The 25655-nt window shown below is 36.1% G+C and overlaps 1 protein-coding gene across 3 annotated transcripts in view; it reads right to left on the bottom strand.

Annotated features, from left to right (window-relative positions):
• The window catches only part of SELENOF (selenoprotein F), a 54993-nt gene that overhangs the window by 23707 nt on the left and 5631 nt on the right, over positions 1 to 25655 (bottom strand). For all 3 annotated transcript variants that reach the window (XM_032424595.1, XM_032424578.1, XM_032424586.1), the window contains exons 2-3: positions 22743 to 22910; positions 1014 to 1077 (exon numbers count right to left, since the gene is read on the bottom strand). In XM_032424595.1, the coding sequence (XP_032280486.1) occupies positions 1014 to 1077; positions 22743 to 22910 (232 nt within the window). The remainder of the gene's footprint in view (positions 1 to 1013; positions 1078 to 22742; positions 22911 to 25655) is intronic.

Here is a 25655-nt window from a genome sequence, read left to right as displayed (position 1 = left end):
CCCCTAAGCAGAAGTAGATATATTCTGTGCTATATTAGAATGTGTTTATTCTGACAAAGAATGTATTTAATTAGATGCGTATCTGCTTTGGGCCTCATATAAAATGTCCCAAGCCAAACTATTACTCTATTACATTTCTGTGCCAAAAAGAGCAATATATCATTATAAATAATTCTAGGTCAGCAATAAAGGTCATGTGTGAATACAGGTAATTTAAAAAATACTAAGTCCAAAAAATTCTCTTGCCATTAAGTGAACAAGGTGAGAAACCATGAGAAAGTTAGCAGAAATAAAAACAAGGTATATAAACTGAGCACTTACGTATTCGTTATATAAAAAAAATAGCTTCATTACCTTTATACAATTTCAGTTTTATAAAACTGAATTTCAAATGACATGCCAGGACAGAATAGAAAAGTCTTAGTCCAAGTCTTTCTGGAGATGCAAAGCTCCATTACAATTTGATGTCAACCAGAAGAATACATTTTCACAATTATCCTGTCATATGTTTATCCTTAAAATTCCCTGAGAGGACCCTGCACATGGATGACTGCCTCTCCTCTGCGCCTCAAGCTCTATGGTAATTAATTCTCTTCCTCACGGTTTTTCACTTTGTACAGGTCTATTCTCACTTACTCCAACTGTCCCTTATGAGCATTTTATATAAATCAGTTTACAGTTAAGATGTATTAGAATGGTATGTTACTTAAAGGGATTACATTCATATCTGGTAAAACAAAGCCTCCTGTAAAAGTTACACTTAGGGAAAGGCTCTCCTAAGAAAATAACCACTTCATCATGTGTTGTATCATATATTATGCTTAAAGTAACCTTGTATTCAACAATTACTATAAAACTCTACCTCCATGAAAACAAAATGTGGAAAAAATACATACACTGTTGAGAAAGTATAATCCTAAAAAACTTATTCTTGGGAATATTTAATGAAACTATTCTTGTAAAATGTTGATTTTAAATTAAAGTGAGAATTTACTGGAGATAATTTTACATACCTTGGACTTGAGGGAACCTCCCCAATTTTCATCCACAAACTTCAAGGATAGCACCTGCATAAAGCTACAAAAGGAAAAACAAGAATTTAAAAAACTGGTATAATTTTAAGATTTTATTTATTTTGGAAAGAGAGAGAGAGAGAATCTTTCAAGCAGACTCCACACTGTGAGCCTGATGTGAGGTTCAATCCCACGACTCTGAGATCATGACCTGAGCCAAAATCAAGAGTTGAAAGCTTAACCAACTTTGCCACCCAGGTGCCGCCCTTATAATTTTTAAAATGTACTTATTTCAGTTAAAATAAATATTACAATTAAACAGATAAAGAGAATCAAATGTTCAGAGCTGGAGAGAACTATGTAGTTCCAGTGTGACAGAAGAGGAAATAGAGGCCCATGTATATTAAATGATTGAGGAATTTAAGCTCTACTTGGAAAAAGATTGAAGGAGATGTGGAGAACGGACAATGAATTTGAATAGATAAGATGTCCTTCTAAGTTCTTCACAAAATTCTAAAGATTTCCTATAGTTCTTTAGAATGCTAAATTGAACACAGGTTTGTACTCATCTATCCATCATAGATAAATATCTATGGATATGGCCATGGATATTCTTTCTGGTTGGTTAAAATTAAGCAATCAATGTTTTAAACAAAACAAAACCTCAACACCTTTAAAAATTATAGTATATACTATGTAAAGATATTAAAAACTAGTAAAATATTAGAAAGAATTTTTGTTAAAGATTTATTTATTTGAGAGAGAGGGAGAGAGATCCTGCACATGTGTGTAGGGAGAGGGACAGAGGAAGCCCAAGGTGGGGCTCTATCTCACAAACCATGAGATCATGACATGACGACCTGAGCCAAAACCAAGAATGGACGCTTAACTGACTGAGCCACCGAGGCACCCCTCGTTAGAAAGAATTTAAATGCAAATATTGTCCCTTAATGAAATTCACTTGTAATGAATTAAATGGTAAATACCGCTTTTCTAGCTATATAGAACCTGCACAATTTATAGTAAAAGCTCATTATAAAAAAACTCTAATGCAAAAATTTTATTGCAATGAGTTCAGATGAAATGGATTTAATGGAAAAACGTGACTTTTTTTCAGCTGTAGAGCCTGCCCATTCTTTTTGTAGTGACATGGGGATGCTAGGGTTCTAAGAGAAAGCAGGCAATTATAAAAACTTACTATATCCATTTTATTTCTTGCTAGCTTTTACATTTTTATTGTGGGTCTAAGAGCTAAAGATGGATTTTACTTTTTAAGTCCTAAAATAGCATAAATATCCCATGCACTATGCACTATGATTATTTTAAATACTTCGGAAAATATAAAAAAGTACAGAGTAGAAATTAGAAATTTACGGGGCGCCTGGGTGGCTCAGTTGGTTAAGCGACTGCCTTCAGCTCAGGTCATGATCCCAGGGTCCTGGGATCGAGCCCCACATCGGGCTCTCTGCTCAGCCGGAAGCCTGCTTCTTCCTCTCCCACTCCCCCTGCTTGTGTTCCCTCTCATGCTGTCTCTCTCTCTCTCCCTGTCAATTAAATAAATAAATAAAATCTTAAAAAAAAAAAAAAGAAATGAGAAATTTACTTTAATTCCATCTATACCCAAGAGATGATATATTTTTTTAAAACATTTTGGAGATTCTGAACTAGATCAATAGTTTTTAAATTTTTGAGGATCACAGATACTTTTGAGAATCTGATGAACTTTTGCTTTGAGCTATTCATGGCTCTCTAAAACCACTAATGGATTTCAGATTAAGAACTCTGATGATCTCCAAAGATTCTCTGCAGCATTATAATTTGATATTAGGGGGATCTAATTTTTTTAGTTAATCTTGTTAGACAAGACCCCAGAATATCTTTAAAAATATCAGCGCATATTACCAATAAGGTCATGAAAAGATGTTCAACATCACTAATCATTAGGGAAAAGCAAATCAAAACCACAATGAGCTACCATTTCACACTAGATAGGATGGCTATTATTAAAAACAACACAGAAAACCAGTGGTGGTGAAGATGTGGAAAAATTAGAACCCCTGGGCACTGTTGTTGGTAATATAAAGTGGTACAGCCACCACAGAAAATAAAAAGGTGGTTCCTTAAAAAATTAAAAATAGAATTATATGATTCAGCAATTCCACTTTTCAGCCCGAAGTTAGAAGCAGCCCAAATGTCTATTGACAAATGGATAAACAAAATGTGATATACTCAGTCTTAAAAAGAGAAAATTATGACACATGCTATAACATGGATGAATCTTGCAGACAGTAGGCTAAGTTAAATAAAGCAATTACAAAAGGATAAGTACTGTATGATTCCACTTTTATGAGGTACTCAGAGCAGTCAAGTTGAGAGACAGAAAGTAGAATGGTGGTTGCCAGGGGCTGGGGGAAGGAAGGATAGGAGCTACTGTATATTGAGAATGGAGTTTCAGTTTAGGAAGATGAAAAAGTTCTGGAGATACATGTACACTTAAAGATAGTTAAAATGGTGAAGTTTATGTTATATATATATTACCAGAATTAAGAAAGTTAAAAAAGTAGTAAGGCCAGTTAAAATTTGGTTATTAGATTTAGCTTTTATTTGTAAGTCTGTGATCCCTTGGAAACTCTAAGTGGTGATTCCATTACCTTACATAATAGCACTTCTCTACACCACTGTTTCCCAATAGTCTCCATATCATGACATGTGGAAAATGGTTAACAACTTCATGGAGCAATGGGGTAAGAGGAGGCTGCTTATAACTGGAGATGACTAGCTTGGTGGGCCCTGTGCATCCCAGTCCCTATTTGGCTATCTCAAGGACTCAAGGATTCTGCATCCCAGCAGACTTGTGAGGCATTCATGGAAAGCACTTCTCCGTACCACAAAACAACTGGTTAAAAATACTAGAAACATGTTCTTTAATAAATAGGCAGCTCAGATGTGACTTTGTCCAGGAAAACGTTTGTTGATTTCCTATCCTGCAGGTACTTTTTGCAAAATTCTTTTTTTTTTTTTTTTTTTTTTAAGATTTTACTTGACAGAGACAAAGAGTGAGCACACACATGCATGCATAAGCAGGGGGGAGCAGCAGAGGGAGAGGGAGAGGCATGCTCTCCACTGAGCAGGGAGCCCGATGCGGGGCTTAATCCCCAGGACCCCTGGATCATGACCTGAGTCAAAGGCAGGCTCTTAACCGACTGAGCCACCCAGGTACCCCAGAATTCTGTTCTTATAATGTACTATAAATATTCTATAACTTAACTGTGGAAAAGAAATGTCTTATTTATCATAACTACCTCCAGAACTAGACACAACAAAGCTTCTCAATGTATGTATGTTGAATGAAGAGAATTATTCATTTAACAGAATTAATTACCTCTTTTTTCATTACATAACTTTAAAAATATTTTGAGTTCCTTTGACATACTTGTAGAGTACGTTGTGCTTAGTTTCACTTTAGGGTAAACAAAAAGAAAATTTATCTCAGAGCTGCCTAACATTATTAATACCAAATTCTAAAAGCATTAGTTTTTTTTAAAGATTTTATTTATTTGACAGAGAGAGAGAGAGAGAAAGAGAGAGAGCACGAGCAGGCAGAGGGAGAGGGAGAAGCAAGCTCCCTGCTGAGCAGAGCCCTACCAGAGGGCCCGACATGGGGCTCGATCCCAGGACCCTGGGATCAACTGAGCCACCCAGGTTCCCCTAAAAGCATTAATTTGTGATGCTAGTTGGCATTTTACTTATGAATTTGTGGTGTTCATAGAAAAACACTGGTTTTTCATGGTGAATAAGTAATTGAAATTAACTACAAATTATGATACGTTTTCAGTGACATAATCATAAGCATCTTTGGCATCACACAAATTCACATAAGAAAATATATGCCACTTATAACAGGAATTCTCTAGGGCACAAAGGATGAAAGGATTTAAAAAGGTTAAACTTGTAATTCCTTGACTTTCCCCCTTAGCATCTGGACTTTTTAAAGTAACATCACTGGCATAGAAAAAATGCTGACCTTCAACATTTCTGGAAAACTACCCAATGGAAGAGAAATCAAAAAAGTTAGGTAACTTTTATACAGCAAGCTTATTTTTTAAATACCAAGTTGGTAGCCCTCTTTTTTGTAGGCCTCAAGAAGCTCATTTGTATAGACAATCTATCTCTAGACACTAGTAGGTCCTTATTCCATTATTTATTATACTGACCAAATAATTTAAATGGAAACACATGAAAACCTTTAGAAAAATATAAAAATGACATGCAAAATTGCATTTTCTCCCTTGGGAGTCCACACTTATTTCCACATAAGTTATGATTAATAGGTTTTCCTAAACTTTCTAAACCATCCTCCCAATGGAAAGCAAAAAATAAACTACTTCAGCTCTGTAACTGATTTGCCTTATTAGTAACATGACTTTTGAATCCCCTAATTTCCATCTCATTTAAAAATAAGTGGTTTTTAAAACTGAATTATAATTAACATAGTGTTATATTAGTTTCAGGTGTACAGTACAGTGATTCAATTCTATACATTACTCAGTGCCCATCAAGATAAGTGTATTCTTAATCCCCTTTATTTATTTCAGCCATCCCTCTACCCACCTTCACCCTCTGATGGCCACCAGTTTGTTCTCTGTATTTAAGTCTGTTTGTTTTTCTTTGTTCATTCATTTTTTCTTAAATTCCACATGAGTGAAATAATATGGTATTTGTCTTTCTCTAACTTCTTTCACTTAGTATTATATCCTCTAGATCCATCCATGTTGTAGTGAGTGGCAAGATTTCATTTTTTATGGTTGGGTAATATTCCACTGTGTGTGCGCGCAAAAGTGCATGCCTGTGTGTATACATACACCACATCTTTATCCATTCACCTATCGATGGACACTTGGGTTGCTTCCATATCTGGGCTATTGTAGATAATGCTGCAATAAACACAGGGATGCGTATATCTCTTTGAGTTAGTGTTTTCATTTTCTTTGGGTAAATACCCAGTAGTGGAATTACTGGATCATATGGTAATTCTTTCTAAAGTTTGAGGGAAACTTCATACTGTTTTCCACAGTGGCTACACCAATTTGTATTCCTACCACCAGTGCATGAGCGCTCCTTTTTCTCCATGTATTTGCCAACACTTGTTATTTCCAACAAGAGGGTATAAAAATTGTAAGTATCTATGCACCCAACATAGGAGCACCTAATCCATAAAGCAATTATTAATAGACAAAGGAAGAAATTTATGGTAACACAGTAATAGTAAGGGACTTTTTTTTTTTTTTTTTAAAGATTTTATTTATTTATTTGACAGAGAGAGACATAGTGAGAGAGGGAACACAAGCAGGGGGAGTGGGAGAGGGAGAAGCAGGCTTCCCGTGGTGCAAGGAGCCCGATGTGGGGCTCGATCCCAGGACCCTGGGATCATGACCTGAGCCGAAGGTAGACGCCTAACGACTGAGCCACCCAGGTGCCCCGGTAAGGGACCTTAATACCAACTTACATCAATGGACAGATCATCTAGACAGAAAATCAACAAGGAAACAGTGGCTATGAATGACACATTAGACCACGTGGGCCTGACAGGTGTATTCAGAACATTCCACTCAGAGGAATATGTTTTTCTTTTTTTTTTTTAATTAAAGATTTTATTTGAGAGTGTACGTGAGGGGCAGGGGCAGAGGGAGAAGGAGAGAGAATTCTAAGCAGATTCTGTGCAAGAGCCAAACCCTATGTGCGGCTGATTTACATGACCTCGAGATCACTACCTGAGCCAAAATCAAGAGTCAGATGCTTACCCAACTGAGCCATCCAGGCGCCCCTACACATTCTCTTCAAGTGCACATGGAACATTCTCCAGAAAAGATTACATGTTAGGCCACAAACAAGTCCAAATACATTTGAAAAGACTGAAATTGTATCATGCATCTTTTCTGACCACAATGGTATGAAAATCATTCAAGAAAAAATCTGGAAAGAACACAAATACATGGAGGCTAAATAACAACATGCTACTAAACAATGAATGGATCTACTAAGAAATCGAAGATATCGAAAGATACATGGAGACAATGAAAACACAATGATCCAAAATTCTTGGGATACACTTAAACCTAAAGGAGACAGAAAAAGAAGAAACACAGCCCAAAGACAGTAGGAGGGAGGAAATCATACAATTTAGAGCAGAAATAAATACACGGAGACTAGAAACCCAATAGGACAGATCACTGAAACCAGGAGCTGGTTCTTTGAAAAGATGAACAAAACTGGTAAATCCTTAGCCAGACTCATCAAAAAAAAAAGAGTGAGAGAGAGAGAGAGGACTCAAAATCAGAAATGGAGGAGAAATAACACCATAGACATACAAAGGATTATAGAAATTATGAAAAATTATATGCCAACAAATTGGACAATCAAGAAATGGATAAATTTCTTGAAATATATAACCTTTCAAAACTGAATCAGTAAGAAATAGAAAATTTGAACAGACCAATTACTAGCAATGAAATTCAATCAGTATTCAAAAAACTCCCAAAAAACAAGTCCAGGACCAGATGGCTTTACAGATGTATTCTACCAAACATTTAAAGAATTAATACCTATTCCTCTCAAACTATTCCAAAAAACAGAAGAGGAAGGAAACCTTCCAAATTCGTTCAACGAGACTAGCATTACCCTGATACCAAAACCAGATAAAGACACTACAAAAAGGAAAACTAGAGGCCACTATCTCTGATGACCGTGGATGCAAAAATCCTCAAGATATTAGCAAACTGAATCCAACAATACATTAAAAAAATTATTCACCATGATCAAGAGGGATGTATTCCAGGAATGCAAAGGTGATTTGATATTCACAAATCAATCAATGTGATCCACCACATTCACAAAATGAAGGATAAAAACCGTATTATCTTCTCAATATGCAAAAAAAGCATTTGACAAAGTACAACATTCATTCATGATAAAAACTCTAATAGGCAGACTTAGAGGAAACATACCTTAGGCCATGTATAATAATTTTTTCCCTCTCATACAAACCTGACCAACCTCTTGTTTTAAATTTTTAGGGCTAATGAGGTTTTTATATATAGCCAACAGCCAAAATCTTAATTTTGTGGTGTTAACTTGCTGTAATTAAAGTAAAACCCTGTGGCTACAAAATGGTTCAGATTAACAGGCAAGACAAAACAAAACAGGTCTATGCAGTTTCTTACCAGATAACTAGATTACAAAATAAGTTGATTTAGAACACTGAACAAAGGTGACACTTTTGAGTCATGTAAATTTTCCGAATTAAAAAAAAAAGGCACTGCATCTGTTAACTTTTACTGTGCCTTCATACCACCACCACAAATCTGTAAACTTGCTCCATGTCAGGCCAATTAAATTAGGATACTTGGGGATAAGATCCAGGTATCAGTACTTTAATTACCATTACTGCTTTTAAAGGTACCCAAGTGATTGTAATGAACAGCCAGGGATGAGAATTACTGCCTTGGACTATACTCAAGTATTAATAAGGCAAATATTGCAAAACGAACAAACAGTAGGCTTTTGCTCAAGAGACTAACCAATTCTAAAAGATAAACCAAGTAAGCATTGACTAGAGCAAGACAAATGCTGTAATATTGTTTACTTCCCTTATGAAACATTGCTTACAACCATATACTCTTATTTTCGAAATCCTCTTTTATTTAAAGGCAAAACTTTAACATTAATAAAATTCAGTACTATCAGAAAAAATTGAAAAAACTTTGAATATTAAGTAGCAATATGAAGAAAATGCTCTAATGTTAGGTGAACAAAAGGAAAAATTTTAACTGTTGAATAGAATTCAGATATGGGGGGGGTAACTATTTTATAGGTCTACTGAAGGCTTGCCCTTAAATGTAGGGATTTAAAAATAAGGAAGTATGGCTAGAACATGACAAAAGCAGAATATTACATTATTTAGAGCTCTTAAATAGAAACAATTATGATGTACTCAAATATATAAGTGAGCCATTCTTCCAACCATTAATTGCATCCAGTGAAATTTCTTAAAACCAACATTACTCCTTTTTTATAGTAGAAAAATACATCATGCAGAAGCTATTTTTTGCAAAATTTGGCAAGTTAATTCTTAGGGAAAATGTTTTCAACCAAAATTGTTTATTTAGTAATCTGCTAATGTCTTAAATTTTAATTCATTATTCATCATCAAATCATTCCCATCTTTTTGGGGGTGCCTGGGTGGCTCAGTTGGTTAAGCAACTGCCTTCAGCTCAGGTCATGATCCTAGGGTTCTGGGATAGAGTTCCGTGTCAGGCTCCCTGCTCAGGGGGGAGCTTGCTTCTCCCTCTCCAGCTCCCCTCCTGCTGTGCTGTGTCTCTCTGTCAAATAAATAAAATCTTAAAAAAAAAATAATTCCCATATTTTTAAATATTTTTTAAAGTGCATAGAGTGCTAGAAGCAACAAGCTACAATTACAGATGGACAATTAGGGCACTAAATTTTTTGAGATCTAGTAGTAAAGGTTTTGTCAAGATTTCACTTCAAGTCACTGAAGCAGCAGATGTGTAAGGCATTTGGTTTATCTGTTGACACTTCCATATACTTCGACTAATGGCATTCTTGAAAAGGAACAATGAATGAATATGGAGGATTAGGGAAATAAGTTCAGCTTTACAATTTTAGCAAACGAAGCTGGTAAATATAATTCTCTAATATTATATCCTTGAGATTACACTATTTTTAAGGTGCTTTCTAATGAACTCTGAAAAAACAAAGGAACGACTGTCTAAGGAAGCTTAGTTTAAAGCTTATTCTACTACATTATTAAAGTGCTCTTTAGTTTTGTATTTTGTATCTTTAGTTTCTGCCTTGAGATTGAGAAAGCTACTGAACAAGCAAGGTAACATCTACCTTAATTTAAATTAAGTTCTGAGAAAGTAAGAATACACTGGGGGAATCTGTCATTAAGATACAATCACTGTTCCATTAAAAAGCTCATTGAAAATGTATTAAAATAAAGTACAACAAAATGAAACAAAAACCAAGAAATAAAATGTTTCTTTGACATCACCACATTCTAAATTAGACAATTCCAACTATGAAATCTGAGGGAAAACAGAACAAGGTTTCTTCCAATATTGTGACGAATAATAGAATTTGTTCATGTACCTAAAACAAAGAGAATTTCATAACCAAGACTTAGGACTGTAATGATTAGACTTTCACCTGAAAACAAATACACCCACAGATACACCCCCCTCCTCATCTATAGTTACTGGTGTGAATAATCCAGGATCATCACCTGGGAACAATGCATTCAATTCTACTGATATTTAGGAAATATCATAGAATGAAAGGAAATAACCTGACACATCACCACTATATTTCCTGAAGTCAAAACATCCAAAGAGTTGGTAAAAATGACCCTGAACTTGAGTATTTTTTTTCCCCTAAAGATTTTATCTACTTATTTGAGAGAGAGAGAGAGAGAGAGAGAGATCATAAGTAGGCACAGTGGCAGGCAGAGGCAGAGGGAGAAGCAGGCTCCCCACTGAGCAGAGAGCCCAATGTGGTCTTCATCCCAGAACCCTGGAGTCATGACCCGAGCCAAAGGTAGATGCTCAACCGACTGAGCATCTAAGTAGTTTTAAAATAAAACCAATTAGCCCCTTGGTAATAAGTAAAAATATTTTAGAAAATGGCAAAGTATTTAGTGTATGGTACTCAATAAAAATTCAATGTCTTTTTGCTCCTAAATGTTTGAAAAATACAACCCATTTTCCTCTTAACTTGAAAAACTGAGATCCAGACAAACTATGGTTCAACACCCAAATATTCAATAGCCTCAAAAACAGACCATAGGGTGCTATTATATGGCAGCAAAAGCTGCTTTTCAAACGAGAATTCAGTTCTATTAGTGTTATTATCATACCAATACTGAACATCATTATTTGTCACAAAATGGGCAGTTATGATTATCTTTAAGAAGGTTGCAAATATCTGAAATAAAAAACAAAACCACCAGCACAAATTACATTATGGTTGCTCTCTATTAAAACTAAAGAGGGTAAGCACCTAATATATACTAAGATACAAAAATAAAGCTATAATAACCCAAAAGCTTAAATTTCTTAAATATTAAGAGTGTCAATATGAAAGTAGAACAAAAGACACTAGGCTGTTCCACACATTTTTATTTTTTGCCCATTTTTTGACAAGCACACTATCAATTTTAGAATACATTACGGTACCCAGATAAGCTTTTAACACTTAATTCTTCAAAAGGAAAACTGAAAAGGCAGTTTGTACCAAAGGGGTATGCTTTTATGAAAAGTTATCCTCCTTAATGCCCCTTCTCCCATCCCCCACTGTTGCATTAAGGGGCTACCTTGTAACTAGTTGAAGTCTCCTGTAACCTTCTTTCGTTGAGGCTACTAGTTTCTCAAACATCTTTACTCACCCCTTCCAACCAGTAAATTGATAAATCCTGAAGGTTTTATTGCCTAAATCCGTCTGCTCCTTCTCTATTTTTACTACCAATATGTTGGCTTAAGCCCTTTTATCTTGCCTCTGGAAAACGGCAATATAAGTTATTTTTCTGGCAACAGTATTCCCCTCTGTCCTATCAACTATCCTTCATATTGACAAAATTCATTGAAATACAAATCTGATGCCAGTTCATTGTTTATAATTTTTTAATTTTGTTCCCTGCCTACAGAATAGAGTCCAAACTTCTTATCAAGACACACAGGTCCTACCTTCCTAACCAGCATCATTTCTCATCATAACCAAGCTATCTGATTTATCTAACATGGCCATCTTTTTCATGACTTTGCCTTTTTGCTAACTTTTCCTTCTGCCAGAGAGAACTTTCTCATAATTATTTTCCAAGTTAGCATAAACAGCAACTTCTATATAAGCAAGTGGTGATATTTACCCCAACTGTCAAAAGGTGGTTATGTCCCTCCTTCTGTGTGCTTTCATAGCACCTGAGTATATTTTATTTACAGCCTACTTCTCACTGAATTCTTTCTTTCTTTTTTTTTTTTAAAGATCCCATTCATTCATCTGAGAGAGAGAGAGCGAGCATACGAGAGGGGGGAGGGTCAGAGGGAGAAGCAGACTCCCCGCCGAGCAGGGAGCCCGACGCGGGACTCCAGGATCATGACCCGAGCTGAAGGCAGTCGCCCAACCAACTGAGCCACCCAGGCGCCCCTCACTGAATTCTTTAAAGAAACCAATGCATCTGGAAATAATAAAGAAACTGTACAGAAGGGTATAAAAGAAGTAAAAACTTTCCTCTGCCTCCCACTCAATAATTTTTGAACTGTTTTTAGTTCTTCTGTTGGTCACTTTCATTGTGATTAATGTGGTTGTATCTATGGGTCTGAATACATCAACTTTAAGAGATTTATTGATTCTGTCCTCTTTTCAACTTTTATTTTATTTCTAACTCTTTTAGTGGGTACCTTCCTAACACTGGATATTATGTTTTAGCCTAATAAAATATCCTGCCAACTGTATTCTAGTTCCATGCCCGTTTCTTCTACTGGACTCCTTGAGGACAGTGACTATTGTCTTACTTTGACATTCTAGAAGCCTATAACAAGAAGAAATATTTAGTATATAAACGAAGTTTATTTTGACTCTTAGGTAGGTATGTCTAGGAAATATAATTGTAAGGCAGCCTGGAAACAGACCATGAATTACTTTAAGGGTTTATTTCCTTTTTAAATATTGTAATCTGCAAATGTGATAAAATGTTTTAATATGCTTAGCTAGAACCTTGATCCTAATTTGTAAATACCTAAAAAAACCCTGATATTTAAGACAGATAAATGCTACATTTAGAAAATATTAAAAAATTAAATATTACCAATTCAATTAAATAACTACATAAAATATTTTAAGACTTCTGTTACCTAAATATGATACATATATTTATAACCATTTACTAGCTGAATGACTTTAGGTAAGATCTCTATGTCTTAGACTCAACTATAAAATGGGGATAATAATGGTACTTACCGCAGGGTTGTGAAGATTATATAAATTAACTCAGATAAAGGAATAGCACCCTTCATATAATAACTTAACAAATGTTAGTGGCTATTATTAAGTAAATATTTGTGTTGCTATGTAGGAGTCTTAAGTGATTCTTTCAGTGAATTAGAACTGTTGCCAAACATTATTCACATCTTTAAAAAAAGCTTCTTAGTGAAGAATGTTTTATATTATAATTAGAATAATCTGTTGAAGACTTATATTTGTTTCCTTTGAAGAAATCAGCTCATGTATTGATGCTATAGACATTACTACAAAAGTGAAGCTATTTTAAGCAACTGTGAAATTTCTTTAGTGACTACAATTTCACGCACAGTTAGCTTAACCTCCATTTCATCCTTCTAAGTTTTACACTCCAGTAGCATCTCTACCAGTAGTAGATAGGCTAAAGCTTAATACATGCCACTTTCTTGAATAATGCTGCTTAAGCTGACTTCTAAATTACTCTGAAATTGGCTACAGATTTTCCATGTAAATTGAATAGAACTAAATGTTTTGATGTTCTTTTACTTAAATTATGAAATGCTATGTGACTTATTTAAAATGTTTGGGCCTTAAATAAGCCAAATTTAATATACCCTCAAAAAACACCAAGTAATGGGAGTCATTAAAGTCTATGGTACACTGAAAAATAAAGATTAAATAATTTAAAATAAAAACTAGTGGTGGAATTGTGTTAACTATAAATGCAAAAGGGACCTTCAAAGAGTCAGACTGGTGTTTTATATTTAACTCACTCATTTTCTTCCAGTAAAGTCTGTGAAGTAGGTATTCACATTTTCAAGATAAGAGACAGAATAGAGGTTTAAAAACTTGGGGCTCTAAGGTGCCTGGGTGGCTCAGTTGGTTACGCGTCTGCCTTTGGCTTAGGTCATGATCCCAGGGTCCTGGGATCGAGTCCTGCTTTTGGCTCCCTGCTCAGTAGTGGGGCCTGCTTCTCCCTCTCCCTATCCCACCCATTTGTGCTCTCTCAAATAAATAAAATCTTTTAAAAAAATAAATAAAAACTTGGGAATCTGGAGTCAAACAGACTTGAGATGAAGCCAGGTTATGGCACCCAATTGCTTGGGTAACTTTGGATAGATTAACACCCTAGTTTCCTCTTCTGTTAAATAGGGATAGTAGTATTACATTATAGAGTTGTTGTGAGGATTAAATAATGTAGGTAAGATACTTTAGCATATAACCAAGGTACAATAAACACTGAAAGGTGAGCTAGTGTAATTACTACAACAAAACTGAAGATTCCAAAGTAATTTGCTAACTCAAAGTCACAAAACTAGTAGCTAAGACAATAATTTAACTCTTTCAAAAACTTTTATAAACAGAGAGAAGGGGATAAACTTTTTTTTTTTTTTTTTAAGATTTTATTTATTTATTTGAGAGAGAGAATGAGAGACAGAGAGCATGAGAGGGAGGAGGGTCAGAGGGAGAAGCAGACTCCCTGCCGAGCAGGGAGCCCGATGCGGGACTCGATCCCGGCACTCCAGGATCACGACCTGAGCCGAAGGCAGTCGCCCAACCAACTGAGCCACCCAGGCGCCCGAGAAGGGGATAAACTTCTAATAAACTATACATGTATTAATATTTCCTCTCTACTGTCTCTGGCTTGCTGGGAGTGCATGTAAATGTGAAGGAAGAGTATTACACATAGAAAATGGGAATGCATCTATATGCTATATAAAGTGGGACAATTAGCATTAGTCTAATTCCAATTAAGTAATGGAATGGGAAGTGGAAGGGATCTAACTACATTCTTAAAATTATTTTATGCACTATGTAGGTCCATTTATTTAAATCTAGTGTAATACAATCATTACCAAATATAAATATTTTTTAATTTTTAATATTATCTGAGTAGTATATCTTTAAGTGAAAATAAAAGCCCTTTATCAAATACGTGAAATGTTGAGCTATTTTCCAGAACCAGTAATGGTATAATTTGGTGATCTGCAGCCTAGGCTTCTACTTGTATTCTGTGAATGAGACCAAGATGTTCCAAAATTCAAATAAAAAAATAAAAAATAAATCACTTTTAAGTGATTTCTCTTCCAAAATTTTCTTAAACCTTTGAAACCTGTTACTATGTATTAGATTAAAAGTATAAGCAGCAGAGGAATGTCAGTAGGAAAATAATTGTAATTAGTCTGACAACTTGTTTTCACGAAGTGATCATTTTTATATTACAAACATAATTTACTGTTATTTCTGCTTTCAAAGAAAATCATAGCTTCAAACCGATGTGTCATCTGAAAAAGTTTGAAAACCAATAATATTTTATTCTAAATTTACTTATTTTTTAATTTTATTTTTTTTAAAAGATTTTATTTAATTTGACAGAGAGAGAGCGAGAGAGAGCGAGCGAGAGCGTGTGAGAGAGCACAAGCAGGGGGAGCGGCAGGCAGAGGGAGAAGCAGGTTCCCCCCGAGCAGGGAGCCCGATGTGGGGCTCGATCCCAGGAGCCCGGGATCATGACTTGAGCCGAAGGCAGACGCTTAACCTGCTGAGCCACCTAGGCGCCCCCTAAATTGACTTTAAAAAAGGGTCTCATTTAATTTCTGGAATAGGTTTGTCCTAAGACAAAGCTCCACTTTATCAATGGTTTGTTGTTTTTTTTGTTTTTTTGAGATTGAGGGCACTTGTGGGTGGGGGTGGGTAGGAGGGGGAGAGGGAGAGAGAATCTTAAACAGGCTCCATGCTCGACACAAGTCCAATGAGGGGCTCAATCTTAGAACCCTGAGATCATGACCTGAGCCAAAATCAAGAGTCAGATGCTTAACCAACTGAGCCACCCAGGTGCCCTGGTTTTGAAAATTTTTTTTAGTAAAATCCTTTCTTTCCAAATGAAGTTTTCATATGCATTTAAAAATGATCAGAATGCTACATATTTTTAAAATTCATTTTTATAGTATTCTTATTAAAATATGTCAATCAGCAGGACTAAAAAATTTGAAATCAGGGTTATGTCTGGCATAATTTATTTCTGTATTTTGTTCCACATAAACAAGCAGTTGCAAACGGTGAAAAGTTTTCATACTACTAATTCTGTTATCCTATTTCTTCTTGTTCTTCTTGATTCAATTGATTTAGGAGCTCGAAAGCAGAGTAACAGAAAATTTTGTTCCAAATTTTTAAGACTGGCAAGTGTAATAGTTCATGTTATATCTCATCTATTTTTTTAAATCCTACTTTGCCAAGAGCAATTATTATTATGCTATTCTCAGAGTCCTCCGAATTTTTTGTGTTTTTAATCAGCAAATCAGATACCACCACCAGCCCCAACTATTCACCTAGGATTTATTATACACCAGGGACTATTCTAAGCAGTGTACATGTATTAACTCGTTTAATCCTCATAACCACCCTATAAGATAGTAACTATTATTACTCCAATTTGTAAGTAAGGAAATAGACACAGAGTGATCAAGTAATTTGTCCAAGACTGTCAGCTGAGTAAAGACTTTTTTTTTTTTTTTTAACATTTATTCATTTGAGAGAACAAGAGAGAGCGCGTGCGCGCGAGCACAACGAGTGAGGGGGGAGAGGCAGAGGGAGAAGCTGACTCCCCCACTGAGCATGGAGCCTGACATGGCGCTAGATCTCAGGACCACGACCTGAGCCAAAGGAAGCCCCTTAACCATCTGAGCCACGCAGGCGCCCCAAGACTTTCTGAACCTAGTTTGGTTCCAGAGCCTGTGCTCTTAACCACTACTCTAAATTCCCTCCTGATATAATCAAGACTGAATGAACAGCAAATTAAGTTGAAATCATTTGCTTATTGGTTCATATTTTTGACTAATTCAGCTAAGTCAATTTTTTTCTCTCCGAAGGTACTCTGGTTTCACCACTAGCTAAACCTTCAGAATGATAGCTCACAGATAAGGCAGGTATAAATGGGAAAGAATAGGAAGTACTAAAAACCAACTAAATAATTGATAATTAAATAATTTAAAAAAATATTTAGAAAGAAAAAGGAAAGCAGTGGGACTACAAGGATCTTGATGAACCAAGATCTTAAAGAGAACAGGTGCTAGCTAAAGAAATAGGAGCAAACAATTAAGGAAAAATACAAAAGTCCTATAACTATGTCCAGAAGAAGTTGAAATCATTAAGATATGAAAACCTTAAATGAATGAGGAGACAGGAAAAAAGCACCAACCTGCCTTAATCAAGTTCAAATTCACAGAACTGGAAAGATTATAAAAAGAGGAGAAAAATAACCCATCTATTGAAATACTACATTTAATCTTATAAATCTTGGATAATAGAAGTTAAAAAAAAATCTTAATAGAAAAAAATATCTGATTTATGCTTATCCCCAGGAAAATTCCAGGAAACTTTTAATCTGATAGTGGTGTACTGTTTGCAAAAATACCTATTAAGGTTAGCAGTCAGACCTCAATCTCAAAATGTGTGTTAAAAAATTAACTTCTCTTTTTAGACCTATTTGGGATGCTTGCAATATCTTTATAAATAAAATATACAAATGAGAGATCTATACTTAGATGAACAGTTGTAACAAAAGTGTTATTGATAACTGCCAACATAAAGACAAATCTTATTTTTATATTCAGCATAAGTGAAATATATGAAAAAGGTCTTTCACAAGTGTCTACAAAGTTCAAGTATATTTTCAACATATATATTTTTAAATTATCTTTTCTGTCTACCGGTAGTTGATCAGTTACTCCCTGGCCTACAAATTTCCACTGGTTCCCATTCCCTCAAGATAAAGCCCAGACGTCTTAGCATGACTTCTGAGACTCATGATGTCCTTGTTCCTGCTTTTATCTCTAGACTCCTCCCTTGCCATCTTGCACTCTGGGTCCCAGTCTTCTGTATCCAGAGATTCCATTTTGATTCCCTTTTCTTCTACTCACCTGGGTACATTTTCTGTCAATTCTCAACCCAAATCTTAACTCTTCAAAGCTTTGTTCCCTCTTCCCCTAGCAAACCACACCTATCACTCTAGGCTTATTTGCCTGCTTACTGGTCTATCTCCCCATTAGACTATAAGCTCCTCGAGGGTAGGGACTGCCCTTCAATTTTTTTTTTTTTAAAGACTGTATTTATTTATTTATTTAGAGAGAGTGAGCAGGGGGAGAGGAGGGGAAGAGGGAGAGAGAGAATCTCAAGCCAACTCTGCACTGAGCGTGGAGCCATGCAGGGCTTGATCTCACGACCCTGAGATCATGACCTGAGCTAAAATCAAGAGCTGGATGCTTAGCCGACTGAGCCACCCAGGTGCCCCAATGCCCTTCAATTTTTGTATCAGCAATGCCTAGCTTGGTGCCTGGTATATAGAAAGCACTCAAAAAAGGTTTAATGAAAAAAAAAGATCACCTTTTCCAACTTACTCTTAGTAAAAACAGCCTCATTCAAGGACAAAAACTTATGAAATACTATATGCTGAAGGCCAGGGATTCAGAAAGAAACTGTCCTAGACTTCAAAGAGCGTAATTTTATGGGATGAGAAAGAAAAGCAAAACAATAGATACAGTATAGTGAAGGTAAGTGCATATCAAGGTATCCTCAGTGCTTTGGGAATACAGAGGTGTAGCTAACATAACCTGGGAGTGCTAGTGGTGGAGAGGTAAGGGAGCTGAAATTAGGGAAGCCTTCCCAGAAGGGTGGACACTTGAACTAAATCTTTAAAGACAGCTTAAGTAGAAGTTATTTACTCTAGTCATTGGTTGGGGGGGGGGGGGAGTGACAGTTATCTATGGGATTGCTTACCTAATATCTGCTCTTTAGTGCTTCATCTCTCTGTACCCCAGGGCAACATTCCACATAGCTGCTGTGGCAGCCAATGGGCCTTATATTATTCTCTACCTTAGCTATCAACTGGTAGTGATCTAACTTGAGTTAGTAACAATCCCTGCCTAAAATATCTCAAAAATAGTCAACGAGAAAGAATTAATCCTTTTCTCATGGGAAAAGCTAAAAGATACAACACTCAGAAACTGGCAGTTACTATGCTGTCCCACCACAAGGAACAAGTCAGTCAGTAGTAGAAAAAAAATGGTCCCTTCCCTTCCATCTTAAGATTCTATACATTAAGCTGAAGTTACTCATGCTAACCGTATAAAATACCAACTGTATAAAAATAGCACCAAGATTTAAATATTTAAATTTAAATATTTTTTCTTTCATTACATTTTTTACATTTTTTCTTCAAATTACAAATTATTACGCTCTTTACAATTAAGCCAACATCCTAATGTTTATAAATGGTACCTAGATACAGTTATGAGCAAAACTAGTAGTAAAATAACTTATCAAAAAATCTCATTCTAGCTAGTATTTGTGATGCTTACTAGTAGGTCCTTTATGAACAGAATGGGTGGGGGAGAATGAGACCCAGTAAAAATAATGGAGCATATATTTACAGAATAAGAGATTTCAAAGACATTTTCTGCTATTTTTTTTTTCTTTAAGATTTTATTCATTTATTTGACAGAGAGCGAGAGAACACAAGCAGGGGAAACAGTAGAGGGAGAGGGAGAAGCAGGCCCCCCGCCAAGCAGGGAGCCTGATGCAGGGCTCGATCCCAGGACCCCGGGATCATGACCTGAGCTGAAGGCAGATAGTTAACCATCTGAGCCACCCAGGTGCTTTTTTTTTTTTTTTTTAAAGCAAATTTTATGCTTCTGGCTATCAAAGACTAAATTCAGTCTGTTAAATGAGTAAGGATTACTAAAAATGATTAGCCTCATCTCTGGAGAGGCCTATAAACCAAGCAAGAACCAAAATGAGTGATTCTGGTTACACTTTTTTATTATATATAAATTGCTAAAACACTCCTGTATATAATTTTCTTTTCTAAAGAATTTATATTCACGATGATTTACACACACACACACACACATACATATATATACACAGAGACATGTTTAAGTACTTTTAATGTTTTTAATGTAAGGCACTAGTCTACATATTGCAGATTTTTACTTTTATTAAACTAACCCTAAATTAAACTATGATTTCAAAATTAAGCCTTAAGCCAGGGCTGAAACAGAAAAAAATATTGTATATAATATTACATATGATCATGTACCAATAATCTAGAGAGCAGTACTGAAGTACTACTGAAGTACTGCTTCTATACCTGAATGTGGTTTGCATCTGAATGGAGGCTTGTCCGACATGCCATACTTTGGTATGTCCAGCAATATTTCTAAGTGTTCCTGACATGTTTTGGTTCCACCATTCATTGATTTTGTGCAACAGTATGCTAAGCAAATGCTTAATGAAAAGTACATTGTAGAGATGATGGGCAAGGAGTAAAGAAAAAACAATGGAGACAGCATAAAAGTTATATTAGGATACAGCCTCACTTGTACTTACAATTATTTCAGTGTATAATTAGTTAGGCATATATTAACTGGTACACTACTTGCTGATGGTTATCGCTGAACTGTTAAGTGCTGAGAAGTATCAAGATACCACACAGAGCTCAATTAATAATTAAAACTGAACGGGAATATAATTTGAGAAGTGTGTGATTTAAGCTTGGTTCTAGTAAAAGTATAACATAAAAATGGTATGCTGGGCGCCTGGGTGGCTCAGTCGGTTAAGCGTCTGCCTTCAGCTCAGGTCATGATCCTGGAGTCCTGGGATCGAGTCCCGCATCGGGCTCCCTGCTCGGCAGGGAGCCTGCTTCTCCCTCTGACCCTCCCCCCTCTCATGTGCTCTCTCTCATTCTCTCTCTCTCAAATAAATAAATAAAATCTTAAAAAAAAAAAAAAAAGTATGCTATGAAGGATTACTGAGAAAGGGCAATAAGTAAAAATAGCTTTTATATGCACTTGATTTACAATTTAGGAATATCTGATATCACTTAAAGGATAGAGCCTCTCAATTTACCCTAATTACAAGACGTTGCATATGATAAACATTGTTTATTATTATAAAACACCCCTTGTTATTCAATTCCTTTAAGTTTGGTGCCTTGGGAAATAATCATCGTCGGCTAAGTAGTAGTATGGACCATAGAATAACAGCATTATGACTAGAGGATGACATACAGATTCCTTTGGCAATTCGTCCCATATGAGTATCTCATAAAAAAAAAATCAAAAACAAACCCCAAAAATTAAGAGGGAAGGGTCATGCTAAGCTAGTTAAGTCCTACATCTTAAATCTATTTAAAATCAAGTTTTTAAAACTTGTTTAGATATGACCTTACATGCAATGAAGACTAACTCATATGTATAGAAATCCTTTTTTTTTTTTTTTTTTTTTTTAAGATTTTCTTTCTTTGACAGAGACAGTGAGAGAGCACAAGCAGAGGGAGTGGCAGAGGGAGAAGCAGGCTCCCCGCTGAGCAGGAAGCCCAATGCGGGGCTCGATCCTAAGACCCTGGGATCATGACCCGAGTCGAAGGCTAACGCTTAACGACTGAGCTACCCAGGCGCCCCTAGAAACCTTCTAAACATGAAAATATATCAACGATATTTGTGAACCAAGAAAATGAAAAACACAGAAGACTCTGAAGCTATTTTGGGGACAGCAGAAATTTCAGGTTCACAACTGAGAAATCAAATATTAAATTTTGGTTAAATATTAACATTTTTAAAGCTTTGCTTATTTTTCTTTTAGAACGATAAAACTATACTTGGTGTTAGAAATTAACCTTTTACTATCTATAGGGTATAATTATGGAAAGCTTTACAAACTGTAACACCTCAAAACAGAATTCAGTATGTACAAGTGAAAGAGAATATGAAAAGGAAACATAACAGAGATGCTAACTTTTTCTCCTCATTCCAAACACAGGGGACTCACTGATTCAGTTTTATTTGGCTTATATAAATGATCTTTTCAGGCCGCTTCTGAATTTTAAAAAGTGTAGGGGCTTAAAAAAGATTTAAAAATCGAGCAAGTTAACTATTAATTTGAACAATGGGACAAAACAGATTTTATTGGACAGTCAGAACTACCTATCCTTGGCTGTTTTCAGGTGTTAAAGAGGAGATTACGTGTCTATAAATATTAGTAAAAGCCATGTAAATTAACAGACCATATTCTTTGTAAACTAGATAAAAAGTTATAGTTTATTTATCACCTACAATTATGTGAAAGGTAGTAGGTGCTATACTTTCTTTTTTTTTTTTAAAGATTTTATTTATTTATTTGACAGAGAGACACAGCGAGAGAGGGAACACAAGCAGGGGGAGTGGGTGAGGGAGAAGCAGGCTCTCCACCAAGCAGGGAGCCCAATGTGGGGCTCGATCCCAGGACCCTGGGATCATGACATGAGCCGAAGGCAGACGCTTAATGACTGAGCCACCCAGGTGCCCTAGGTACTACAATTTCATCTCATATTTCATTTTAAGACTGAGTTCTTATTACAAATGAATAGAAGCATCTTCATGTGGCCAGAACTTAGGAAGACTGGAGAACTTTAGGATCCAAGCATGCTATAGTCATTTTGCAACCCCTCTGTTAAACAACCACGGTAGAATGGGGTCCTAGTATATAAACCTTAACTTTTCCTTCCTAGTTGCTTTAATTGATCTAGTGGGCCAGAAAGAAATCAGTTGACTTCTAAAACTACAAAATGTAAAAGCTAGAGACTTTATATTTAAGTTGATGAGGCAATTTAACATTTCACCTTATCTCAACTACACCAACTAATGGAAGAGAGATACTAGAAAACAATACCTTTTTTGTTTCAAATTGTGCTTCTTCCTGACAGCATCCTCTACAGTCAGGATCGAGCTGAAGCAGGTTAAACTGTCCAAGAAGATCACAAGAGCTGCAGAGCAAGTTGCTGGAGAAGCCTAACTCTCTGCAAGCCTCTGATGAAAACTCTGCCCCGAATGCAGATACCTGAAAATAAACAAAATGAGAAATAAAACACTATTACATATTTATATTGGAAAGCAATAATTCTTACATAAAATAGATTGAGGTAAGATGAATGAAATTACTTATGCAACCAATCAGAACAACCAGCAAAAGCAGGCTTTCAAAAATATCTGTTCTCTTCCCTTATCCACTCTCTCATGCATGTCTCAGTGAATATGGTATACCTTCATTTAAGGTCAATCCCTCTACCCGTGCTTTGGAGCTTACCTTCTGCCATTTCCACAGGGATTTAACTTAATTGGTAACTCAGTTCTTCAGTGTATTCAAACCTTACCGTTCTAATTGCTCTCCCCACATTCTGTCATTTCTGAATTGTTACTATAGTTTAGCTTCTGATCCTACCATTTAACTAAACTTGCCAAAAACCACTAAATGCAAAGGTATTCAAAACTGTTCTGGCTCCAGCTGTTCTTTCCATGGGCTTGTCCTCCTTCTTAAGTGCTGCTGTTTCCCATTTCTATTTCTGGCTCTGTCTTTGCTTTACATATTTTCTGTAGATGACTGCATCTTTCCCAAGGCTTCAAATACCCACTTATTTAAAACTCCTGAGTCTTTTACTTAAGTTCAAACTTTCAAAGCCAACAGCCTAACTGACCTCATTTATATGTTCCAATGGCACTGCAAATTCAAAAACTCCAACAGTGAAACTTATCTTTTCTGCTTAAATCTATTCCTCCCAATGTACCCAATATCTTAGTAAAATGGCACCATTTTCCCGGACCACTAGTTGCCCAGGTCAGTCATCCTAAATTCTACATTCTCTGCCTTCTTATAGGCAATTAATTAACAAGTTTTGACAATTCTGTTTCTTAAAGAGCTTTCAAATCATTTCTTGCCTCAGTGGCTTAAATGGTCACTGCCAGTCCTACCTTTCTTTACTTCTCCAATCCCACTCTACTTTTCAGCTGTAATGAATTCCTGGAAGAATAAAATTCCTACTCATACATTTGCTCATACTTTTCCTACATCTAAGGCTCCCTTTTCACCTTTTTAAATTTCTACTTATTTCCAAGAACACGATCAGTATCAGTCTTCCAGGAAGCCTTCTCTGGGGAGGGGGGAAAATCAGATCCTAATCTTTAGCCATAGTGCTTTTCAGATAAATAAATTTGTGCATAGTTCTAAGATAGTACCACTCATGACACTGTACTATGTAAATGTAGAGTTGTCTGATTCCCTAGTACTGTGAACTCTTGAGGGCAAGCATTAAACTATTACTACTCTGTATTTAAAGCTAGTTCTCATCTGTGCTGAACAAATGAAAACTACAGCCTCAAGTAGCGGGAATTTCAGACTGTTTGCAATTGCTTGATCGTCTAGACCAAGGGTATGCAAACTTTATGTAGAGGGCCAGAGAGTAACTGTGTTAGGCTTTGTTGGCTAAATGATTTCTGTTGCAACTACTCAACTCAGGTATGGCAGCACGAAAGCAGCATAGACAAAAATAAATGAGTGGGTGTCTTCCAATAAAACTTCACATAAACAGGGCCAGGTGGATTTGGCCCACCAGCTGTAGTTTGTCAAACCTTCTTCTAGACAAACCAGGTAGATAAAAACACAAGTGCATTTGCCAATGTAAAAAAGGAGTGCTGGCATACTCCCAAAATGCTGATCATCCCACTGGTCTTGTGCCAGTCAACAGCTTGATTTGATACGTTACACATCTTTCATCTTATCTCAGTAATAATGTGGAATGTATGTAATATTCAAAATAGATCCCAGTGTTGTGGGAGGCACCTAAGACACGTGTTACTGTACTAGTACTTTGAGTAATTTCTTGATTAGTAAAGCGATATGCTTGATCTATTTCACAGGTTAATCTGTATTTTCCAAAGATGGCCACACCAATATGTATACATCATCCCACATGGTGTTCTTACAATGTGACTGGCAGTCCTCTCCTGAGAAGTAGGAGGCTGTTTTCCCTCCCCTTGAATCTGGGCAGGGGCTTGTGACTGATTCTGATCAACAGAGTACAAAAGAAGGGATACTATGTGGTTTTTGAGGGTAGGTCATAAAAAAGGAAACAGCCTCTGAATGGCTAGTGCTCCCACATGCTGTGTCTTTGCCGCTCTCAGAACACTAAATTTTCGAACTTTGCCACCACGCTGTAAGGTAACCTAAATTAGAGGGACAACATGGAGGGGCCCATGTAGAGAGCAACTGAAGCCCCCAGCTGACAACCACCATCAATTAGTAGACATCTGAATAAAGAACTTCATATTTCAGACCTTTCAGCTGAGACATCATGGAACACACAACTCACCCTGCTGTGACCTGTCTGAATTGCTGACCCACAGAATCTAAAAGCAAAATAATTGTTTTATACCACTAAATTTTATGGTGATCAGTTTTGCAGTTTTTGAATTTCCATGGTAACTAAAATAGGCAATAAAAGTGAAATCACTTTGAAACCATGACCTGCTTAACAAATTTAAGAAATTGTTATTGCCAAAGCATGTTTCAAAAAACAAAAATTTCAAATGAATGATCATGCAATCATATTATTTGATTTTATTCTGGCATTTATTGAGCACCTACTGACAGGTGGCATAAATATGCAAAACATGTGTTTTGGAGTCTGATGACATCGTGATTCAAATGCCAGCACAGAGCAACCTTACTTCTGAATTTCTGAATAGGAATAACTACCATTTATCTCACAAAGTTTTGAGGATTAAAGGAGAAAAAGTACAGGAATCATCT

The sequence above is a fragment of the Phoca vitulina genome, unplaced genomic scaffold, assembly GCF_004348235.1.
Source record: "Phoca vitulina isolate PV1807 unplaced genomic scaffold, GSC_HSeal_1.0 scaffold2, whole genome shotgun sequence".
NCBI lineage: Eukaryota > Metazoa > Chordata > Mammalia > Carnivora > Phocidae > Phoca > Phoca vitulina.
The sequence above is the reverse complement of the archived record's forward strand: the minus strand, read 5'-3'. Positions and strand labels throughout refer to the sequence as shown.